Below are 10,072 nucleotides of genomic sequence, written 5' to 3'. Positions count from 1 at the left end.
GACGTTTGGAAAGGGCCTCTCCTGCTTGGTTATAACAGACCAAAATAACGCTGCCTTCAGTGTTTCTGAGAAGGTAACACATGAAACCCAGTTTCCCCTGGACTCTGGGATACCGTTTTGAGAACCTATTTGTGGCGGAAGGCAGGTCAGTGGCATGATCAAAAGTTCACAAATGAAGAACGTACAAATGACAGGACCACCAAATTTAGAAAATGTCCTACAATGTGCATTTTATTCCATGTCATTATACAATGTTTACATATAGTTATAACTCTCAAGAAAATGTCCTTTACCAATTGGATGTAGTGTCTAAATCTTTCACTTTAACATGAAGAACTGAAAACAGTGGAAATCCACATTGTTATCCTACAGATTGTCATGAGCTGCACGTGTGCCAATCAGAAAGGAATGGAAGTCTCGAAGAGCAGCGTGGCTTACAGACTCTTGGCTTTAGTGAATTCAGGCATGCGGGATCCATAGTCTCATCTTGTAGTAAAACTCAAGACAAAATAAATTAGTGTTGGACAGAGTTCTACATTGTACAATGTTGAACAAAGGACCACAGGGGGACCTTTTGTTTAAAGTAGCACCAATCCACACCTGATTGTGTTTCCAACATTCATCTTCCTGTTGACTCTATCATTGGCACTTTGAATGGAACTTCTTCTGCTTTATTGAGGATTCCTACACTGACTAAGCATACCGTGTTGCTAAACTCTCTACAAAGTGTGGCAACATCAACCCGGGAAATGGCACATTTAAACCAGGATCGCCCTGACATGGGCTTGCCTTTTTGTGTGTGTTTTCTCCACCCCCTGACCTAGCTGGTATTTCGTGGATGTTTCTGTGACAGTGGTAAAAGTAAATAAAAATGCATTTAAGGGGTAAGCAGGTGTTTAAAAACAAAACAAAACAACAACAAAATGAAAGAATGTGGTCGCAGCTAAGGAGGTTTTCACATGTTGTTTAACTCCAGTAAAGTCTGATCCAGCATCTGATGCATACTAAGGTTTTCTTCTTTGGCATGAGCCACTTTCTCTGTGGTGGGATTAGAAAATTAAGTCATGAATAGCTGTGCTTTGGACACAATGGTGGTTTGTACATTTAGGCAGGCAAACATCAATCACAAACACAGGATGAGATGATTAGAACTAGGCATGCTTGTAAGACATTACTCATTTCTAGACAAGAACCTAAGATGGGGGGAGGACGTCTTTGACCCAAAGGAGCCATGGCACGGATTCTCATAGAGCAGTCAGGTGCGCCTCCACCAACAATGCACTGAGGATAAAATGCACATGGGGTTTGCTGAAGGTTCACTGACTGTGTGCCGTGGGAACAGGGAGAGGTAAAAAACCAAATACGGCTGCAGCACTGTTATACAGACTGGAGAAGTTACAAACGGCAGACATTTCGGAGGTACAGGCAGTTAAAAGTCTAGGAGTTGTGTGGTAACACAAACTCACAAAAACAAAGATGACATAAATAGGTTTTCTGAGAACTTTTAAAATGATTTATTTCTGTTGCTCATAAAAAATTATCAACATGTTTCATGCACGCTTCATTAGGACATTCTCTTACTATTTGTATAGTGTTCTATGTATTAGCATGACATTCTCCCCAGACTCCAACAGCACCATTAGACTGAGTAAAGCATACCTTTCAGACAACCAGGAGCTTCTGGCATGAGTTCCTGTTTTCAAAAGCTATTTTGCCCAAGCATAGGAACATTTAATCATATTTCAAACACTATACCGTATGTTTAGAAGTTAGGAATATAAATACCTAATAGGAATATATATACACACATATATATGTATACTTAAAGTAGGACTCATGGCTGTCGGGAAATAGAAAACATGTTTTTGGGGGGGAGCTCCTCATTACTTATCAGTTCAAACAAAAGGACCTGCTCTTTCAAAGAGCAGTGCTGAATTGACATAAGTATTTTACCATAAAAGCTGTTTTGTGATTAAAGAGAACGTAATTATTCCAGCCATACAGAGAAAAATGCAGGCAAGGCCAGCCTTTCAGCCAATTCCTTGTATTTGCATTTCTGCAGAAAGCAACTGTTTTCAACTCTATTAGTTGAAGGTAGGACAGTCTTAGATTTTCTGCACATGGGCTCCACTCCTAGAATTCAGCCCAAGTTTTTTCACTCTTAAGTTTAATCCTCATTCAGAGCCAGCTTTAGTTCATTAGTGAGGCGGCGGTTTTGCTCAAGTTGCTGGTAGAGTTGATCTGTACAGGTCAGCAAGCAGGTTAGCAGAAAAGAGGCAGAAGGAAGAGAGGTTAGCAGACTAGGTGAGAGGCAGTTAATAGAGAACAGAGACCTCAAGCAGGACAGCAACTGGTCACTTGCTGAGCAGTTTACTCTTACCCCATAGTCACCTGTCCTGTATTCAGGAAGGGTAGATCCTAAAAAGCTTGGTAGACTTAGGAAGGGTCAGAATTTCTCTCTTGGTGGGGAGAGGAGGGGAGGAGGAGCAACATGATAAGAGGAGGAGGAAGAGTGCACGTTCCTCTTATACCTCACTAAACCACTTTGTGAGCTGAGCCATACACTTTGTGAGCTGGCAACAGATTTGGGAATGGAGGCCTGGCTGGAGGTGAGCCCAGTGCGACATCCACCCCTTGCTAGGGCTATGTTGAACTTAGGTGAAACCTCGACCTGCCCGGTGCTGCCCACCTCTTCCAGAACCCCTTTCCTCTCCACTCACAGGGCAGGCTTTCCCCTCAGGTAGTACCAACTGGGGGTTACTGCTTTTGCTGCACTGAAATTTTCTGAAATTTGGAATTAAGTCCCTGTCCTTCCCCCAGTCACCACGATACAGGGTACACATTCTGACTCTCATCTAGCTTTGATAGTGTTATCCATTCAAACAGCAAAAGAACAAGCACTTGTCACCACTCAACACTGATTTAGAATTTATCTGCTTACTTCTTTTTTTTTTTTTTTTTTGAGACAGAGTCTCGCTCGTCACCCGGACTGGATGCGGTGGCGCAACCTCGGCTCCCGGGTTCACGCCATTCTCCTGCCTCAGCCTCCCTAGTAGCTGGGACTGCAGGCGCTCACCACCTCGCCCGGCTAATTATTTTTGTATTTTTTAGTAGAGACGGGGTTTCACCGTGTTAGCCAGGATGATCTCGATCTCCTGACCTCGTGATCCACCTGCCTCAGCCTCCCAAAGTGCTGGGATTACAGGCGTGAGCCAACACCCCGCCCAGCCCTATCTGCTTACTTCTTGAAGAGGATGGCATTCATGTGTGGTGCTAATGGATGTGTATAAAATGAACAGAACTTGCAACACCTACATGAAGACCAGCATGATATACATTTTACACACTGACACGTGATCTGCTTCTGGGGGAAAACAACTGCAGGAGTGTCTGTATCTGACGATCCAGGGGACACCCACGCTATGATAAGCAAGAGCCTGCTATGCACTGGCAACAGCCGGAGGATGCAGGGTGGCTTTGAATGCTGGTGACAACTTGGACCTAGAAATACTTCATGATCTTGAAAAGCTAACAGTCCTACCCCTGGGGAAAATGTGCCTGCAGCCCCCAGGTCTGTTGGGAGATTGAGCAGTTCTCACATTAACATTCTCTCATAAATGGTAGGACATGGGAGGATGCTATGCTTGTTATGTTTTCTCGCTTGGAATATCTGCTGCTCTGTCCTCCTCACTCATCCACATTTTCTGAATACGCAAAACTCCAGTCAAATGTCAGCTACCTCCTCCAGGGAGCTCCCAGTCAGAACAGTTCTCTCTTCCTTGTTGGCTCCAAATGCACATGCCTATGAGTTCAGACTCACTTCACTCCTCTATCTCCCCACCAGATGGCCAGCTCATCGAGGGCAAAGAGCCTTTCCAGCCCATCTCTTTACACACCCCCACTGCTTCCCATGGTGTTTTGCAAGTGACATATGCTTGGGGGTTGCAAGACATAAATCCCATGACTACATTCACACTACGGACACAGGGAACTGTCACCATGGGTAGGGAGCATGTCTCAGTTTGCTGAGCCCAAATGTTTGGCCAGGCTAGAATGGAAGAACTTTGGCGAAAATCTGGAGAATCTAGAGGGTCAGTGTGAACTCAGCAGGAAGGACAGCGGTCCCTCCGACAGCTTCCTCTGGACCCGCTCTGCTTCAGCTGCTGTGGAGCTGGTGTGCATGGGTGGCCGAAAGGCAGGCACAAGACATGCTCATATCCTTGGAAGTGTTTTCCTTCCCGTTCTATGGAGACTCCCAGCTGTCTGAAGCTTCAAGTGCCCAAACTCAGTGATGCTTTTGGTTTGGCCTCCACTGGAGCAGCTGTAGCTATGACCTGGCCCTTTGAACCAGAAGCCTGGGCTCCAACAATTTCTTGATAAACTTGACTTGCTGTTTGCCTCTTGCACGTGCACACCTTGGGCTACTCCTGACCTGCCCTCCCAGTCCATTAGTGCCCCACTTCCCCTTGTAGAGTGTACTGATAGAAAGTGTGAAAGTCTCTGGATTTCCAAAAAACAGATGTGCCTCCAGAATTACATGGACATCTGCTCAGCAGAACTTTCAGACTTGGCATTTTGTCTACGTCAGGAAGCAGAATTTACTCAGAGAAGGGTACTCTTCTCTTATTCTGAATTTAAAAAAGAACAAGGAAGGAATCATAGAAGCAGGCCCAAGGATTAAGAAAAGAAAAACATGAAATCATAGAAGTCTTTATACACTCAAGGGAGAGACACTGTCCAGATTCTAAAAGTCCACCATACTACGACCACAATACTTTAATTCTCAGCTTTCTTTTAAAAACATATTTCCTCTATGCATTGAAGTCTCTGTAGAGTGAGAATGACACTATCTTCTGAGTTTGTCCAAATTTATTTCAGTATGGTGGTGTATCAGCCCTCTCCGGCTACAAAAACTATATACAAAACACGCAGATCATCCATGTTAAAAAAGAAAACCAGGAGAAATATATAGCTAGATTGTTCAGGAAGGAGAAATGTTGAGGATTATGACACTAAAGTCCATATAAGTTAAAGTTCTAATTTTTACAATGTATTTTTTAAAAAAATCAGTTAATTGCTGTTTGTGAAATAAAACAGAAGCCCAAATGAAATACAATTGTCTTCTGAACAATTTCCACCAACTATCTTTTTGGGAAGAAAAAAAAGAAACTTTCATTGCTATATTTTAAAAATGTCCACAAATGAAAACACAGCCATTGAACACAAAGATTATGAACAATCCCTCCAAAAGAGTATGTGCTAAAAATCACAAATCACGACTGACCAGAGTAATCATATTTAGAAAACCTAAGGTGTCATTTTCATGATCAAAATAAAAGTGGCTGAGTCATGAATATACTTCAAAAAAGCTTGAACTTTTCTTTGTGCTATAAAAGGATGATCAACAATAACCAAAACTTACATTGTTTGAATCCAAATTCTTTTTCACCCTTCTCAATGTATAACTTCCTAGTAATATGGGACAGCTACGGAACCATTCATCATGAGCCTTTGATTAGTTAGCCAGGTCCTCCCAAGCAGGGCCACCGAAACATCAACATAGAGGGGTCACTACATCCTGAGCTAAACCTCCAGCAAAGGAACACACTGATCAAGCCAGACCTTTCAACTCTCAACAAGCAGTGTCCCCTGTGTGTCCCAGACTCCAAAGCAGAGCCATCACAATTCCCCCAAAACCCCCACAGATGTCCAGACCTCATTCTAACCTTTGAAAAACAGAGGGATGCAGGCCTGGGTATTTTGTTAAAGTTCAACAAGGAACCACTGCTTTAGAAACTCCTGATACAATTCTGTATAGTGTTCAGAATTTAAAAAGAAAAAGACAGCAGCAGCCAAACACTAACCCTCATATGTGTGAAGCAGCTTTGTAGTTTTATTCGATGTTGAAACTAAAATGTCAATAAATAAGAAGTAAAAAGAATAGCAAACAGAAATAGCTTACACAGTGTTTATTTGACACTGAAACGAAGAGCTTCTGTACAATAGAAAGCACAGTGTGTGCCTGGCTCTAAAGCAGGATGCTAAGAGAGAGAACCAGGGTCAGCTGGAGAACAGACAAATGCAGAGCTCAGAGAGGTGGGACATCCAGCTCGACGAGGGAGTCTTGGGAGAAGTGAAGCAAAGAAATTTATCTGCGTGAAGATAAAAAGGTGGGAGGAAAAAAAAGTGACGCAATGAGAAAAAAAAAAAGAAAAAAGAAAACCAAACCAATAGATGACAGCACCTGAAACACAGACAGGAAGCAGTCATGCAAAACCCACTGCCAGCCACACCCTTGGGAGGTCGTCCCACCTGAGGCCGTCACAGGCCGCCTTTCAGCAAGGGTCCATTTTAAGAAAACCCATGAACAGAATTTAAAAACAAATTTTAAGCTACACTCATCTTTCAGAATATTTAATCATACTTGATGCAAAAAGTTTTTCCCAAAGAAATCACCACATTTTAGTACTGGAAAAGACCTTAGAGACAGATGATCGGCTCCTCCCCCTCATTTACAAATGAGGGCTGAGAAGATAGACTCTTCTCTGGTTTCCATGGCAACAGTCATGTCTCTAGGGGCTTTTTTGTTGAGTGTGGGGATTCTATAACCTCTAAGGCCACAGGCACATGCCATACTCTTCAAGTTACCATTTTTCCTGCATGGGTAAATGAATGACAGGTGGGCTTGGAAAATGACATTTCCAGCTTCAGTGGAATTTAGGGTGATATTAGAATGAAGAACTCTGAAACATTCCAGGTTAGAATTTAAAGTAGTAGGATAAGTTTAATATTGAAGTTTGGTTAGTAATACGTAAATTAGTTGTATCTGTTGAAGGTTCTTCTCATGATAACAAGACTACCTACTCCAACTCTTACTGCCTAAACAGTAAAATGTGGGCCATTAACTCCCAAGCTCACATTGTACAATCTGTGTTGAATTTCCCATTTCTTTGACACAGGTTGTGGTAAGTATTTATCGTGGCTATTTTAATTCTTTTCATGAAAACAGAAAATTAAAAGGCTTAGTTACTCAGCAGAGGGTTCTTTTCACTCTAGAATTCTTTGTTTTTTTTTGTTTTTTTTGTTTTTGAGACGGAGTCTGGCTCTGTCGCCCAGGCTGGAGTGCAGTGGTGTGATCTCGGCTCACTGCAAGCTCCACCTCCCGGGTTCACACCATTCTCCTGCCTCAGCCTCCTGAGTAGCTGGGACTACAGGTGCCCGCCACCACACCCGGCTAATTTTTTTGTATTTTTAGTAGAGACGGGGTTTCACCGTGTTAGCCGGGATGGTCTCAATCTCCTGACCTCGTGATCCGCCCGCCTTGGCCTCCCAAAGTGCTGGGATTACAGGCGTGAGCCACTGTGCCTGGCCTACTCTAGAATTCTTAAAAGTAAAAGAGATGATCTTTTATAGTACCACTGTTAGGGCTGTATTGGATCATGCCAATTTCCTTGTCCTCAGATTCTCAATAACCTGACACTTTAAGGGTTCCTTCAATTTCTATTTATTTTATGAAAATGATTATGTTGTACTTAGTTGAACCTCAGGAAACAAAGTTTTGATATTTCTTGAGACGTTCCTGTACAACAAACAGCATGGCCGTCTAGTTTTACTTGAGTTTAGTTTAATTTCCCAAAAGGATAGTGCTCAAGGTCACTCACTCTAGTTCACTGCTCTAGTTTAGCACTTACAAAATAAAAGGATTCTGAAAAGAAAATGGTTTGTATAGACACTTAATCTAGTTGGCCTTCATATTAGTAGAAAGTGAAAAAACAATAACTATTCTAGGTTATGACAAAAAGGGTGAACACAAGAGTGCAAAGATGGAGATCTGGGAGCAAGGAAGGGATGGTGGTGAGTTTATTACATTAGCATGAGGGCAGGGTGTAAGCAGGCAGAGTGGATGCACGTTTACATGGAAGTCATATCGTTGAGAGCGTGGTCCAGCTCCTCGCTGATGGCTTTGTACTTCAGTTTCTGAGCGTACAGCTCGTCTATGACCAGGAAGTGGAAGGCAGAGGTGCAAGAACATGGAGAGTGATCAAGAGATGGAAGGTGAGTGAGGGTGGTGCATGCACCATCCCAACACAGCAGCAAGAAAAGGGCAATGCATGAAGGGGTTGGTGCCGCAGCAGGTGGCCAATGCAGGAGGCGTGCGTTTTGTTTTAAATAAATTGAAACAAAAACAAAGAGAACAAAACCCATTAGAAAATAAAATAAGAAAGACTCAATACGAAAATCATAACAAATATGGTAGGTATATCAGTAAACCATGTTAAATCCTAAACGAAACCACAGAAGGCTGTCTCCTGGTGAGGGGAGACAGGGGCTAATGGAACATCTTTCTTTTGCAGAGCTATATTTTAATTACACTGGAGTAGTCAGCCATCTGCAGCTATAAACAATGGGAAAAAAAAATCCAACGGCAGTGTTTTGGAAGAACAATTTGTGACTACAGCCTGTAGTCCTTATCTGGCTCCACCTTCAAACCACCGACTTCCTGACCACACTAGACCACTGGGATAGCGATTTCTTAGTGTCATTTAAGCTACTCCTGTGGTCTTCCCACTCAAGCTGCCTATTACTGGTCCAGGAGGCTTGAAAAGCAATGAGTGCCACACTTTATATGGCAGTGGTATGGCAAGTCTGCAATTTAGTTTTGTAATGCTGCAGGTTTCATACTTGGCTGCACTTTGGCAGATCATTTTGCAACCATTTGTCATTCTCTCTTCTCCACTATTTTGATTATCTGTACCAAACACTAGTTCCTTCTCTAATCCCTTCTGTGATGTATATATTTGTTTGTCTTTTTTCTTTCTTGTTCACAGCTAATCCTTCACAAACCTCAAAGCTCAACATTTAGGATATCGGTGAGATAGAGTGGTTATTACTAAAATAAAACCTAAGTGCCTTAGGGGAGAAATGCTTAAGTATAATTTTTCCCTCCTCCTTCAGGATATAAAGTAGTTTGATAAGATAATACATGACTTAAAAAAACCCCCAAATCCTTACTTTGAATTCATACTTGGAAGAAGATGGGTTCTTCTAAAAACAAGTCCACAATCACCACATCATTCCCAATTTAATTAGGAAGTAACACTAAAGATATAAAATATACTGAGTCATTCTCACCTATAAGCACCTCACTCACAATGAAAAATAAACCTGCCACACTTCTAATGAGCATGAAGTCAAGCTGGATGGCATCTGCCACTATGGCTGGTAGCTAACTAGTCACCTGGTGAGCAAAAGACTCAGGTTCATGAGTTTAAGAGCCACAGAGGAAAACCCCAGAGGACAGACAGGAAGAATGTGCAGGTGCAAAGGAGCGTATCAAGGTGGATGCCCTTGAATTGGAAAATTGTTTTGCCACATCACTATTTAACCAGAAGGATTAAACTAAAAACACTACTTAAGATCTTACCTTCTAAGTCATCAATGCTTTTCTCCAATTTAGTTACTGACCTCTCCGCAAACTCAGCCCGAGTCTCAGCCTGTAATGATTTATTTGAGTTAAAGTTGGGAAGTTTGGTGTTTTCCGCAGCTACAAACACAGGGAAACTAGAGGATGTAAATGAAGCACATCACCCATAAAGTGGATCTGAAACTACTTGTCAGTTTCAGTCACCTCTGTGAGAAATGGCAGCTAGCACTGTACACACACTCCAAGGCAACCTTAGAATATTCCTGACTTGGATCACTAGAACTTTAAAATGAAAAGGCCCTGACCAGTTCCATGAAAACAAACTCATTTAAAATCCAGTTGGCTTCATCCACAACTCTCATATTACCTCCTTCAGCTTGTCGGAAAGGACCTTGATCTCTTCCTCATATTTGTCTTCCTTCTGCGAGTACTGTAATTAGAAAGAGCATTCCAGATGTCAGGCTGCAGCTCAATCTACTCATGGCTTCTCATGCAAAGAACTCGCCAGCCCAGCCAACAGATGTTAAGGATCTCTTAGGAGGTAATGGAACCTCTGATATCGAATGGCACACTGCAATACATTCTCTGCTTTCTTGCCTATTGTTTTACATGGGATAACAACAAGATAACTTATCCACTTGGCACTTG

General features: G+C 42.3%; 1 protein-coding gene across 28 annotated transcripts in view; it reads right to left on the bottom strand.

Moving 5' to 3' along the window:
- Positions 1-204: 204 nt before the first annotated feature.
- TPM1 (tropomyosin 1) overlaps positions 205-10,072 on the bottom strand; it is a 29,289-nt gene continuing 19,421 nt past the window's right edge. For 8 of the 28 annotated variants that reach the window (XR_013395649.1, XM_077939535.1, XM_001104220.5 and 5 more), the window contains 3 exons: positions 9,792-9,854; positions 9,425-9,494; positions 205-1,038 (listed from right to left, as the gene is read on the bottom strand). Coding sequence is in view for 27 of the 28 variants with exons in the window: in XM_077939535.1 (XP_077795661.1) it covers positions 956-1,038; positions 9,425-9,494; positions 9,792-9,854 (216 nt within the window). In the remaining variant the exon portion in view is untranslated. Of the gene's footprint in view, positions 1,039-2,056; positions 2,242-5,954; positions 6,153-7,911; positions 7,995-9,424; positions 9,495-9,791; positions 9,855-10,072 lie in introns of those variants that run through there. The other 20 variants (XM_077939533.1, XM_001102437.5, XM_015142414.3 and 17 more) reach the window with 5 other exon arrangements.

This window comes from Macaca mulatta, chromosome 7 (assembly GCF_049350105.2).
Source record: "Macaca mulatta isolate MMU2019108-1 chromosome 7, T2T-MMU8v2.0, whole genome shotgun sequence".
NCBI classification, from domain to species: Eukaryota; Metazoa; Chordata; class Mammalia; order Primates; family Cercopithecidae; genus Macaca; species Macaca mulatta.
The sequence above is the reverse complement of the archived record's forward strand: the minus strand, read 5'-3'. Positions and strand labels throughout refer to the sequence as shown.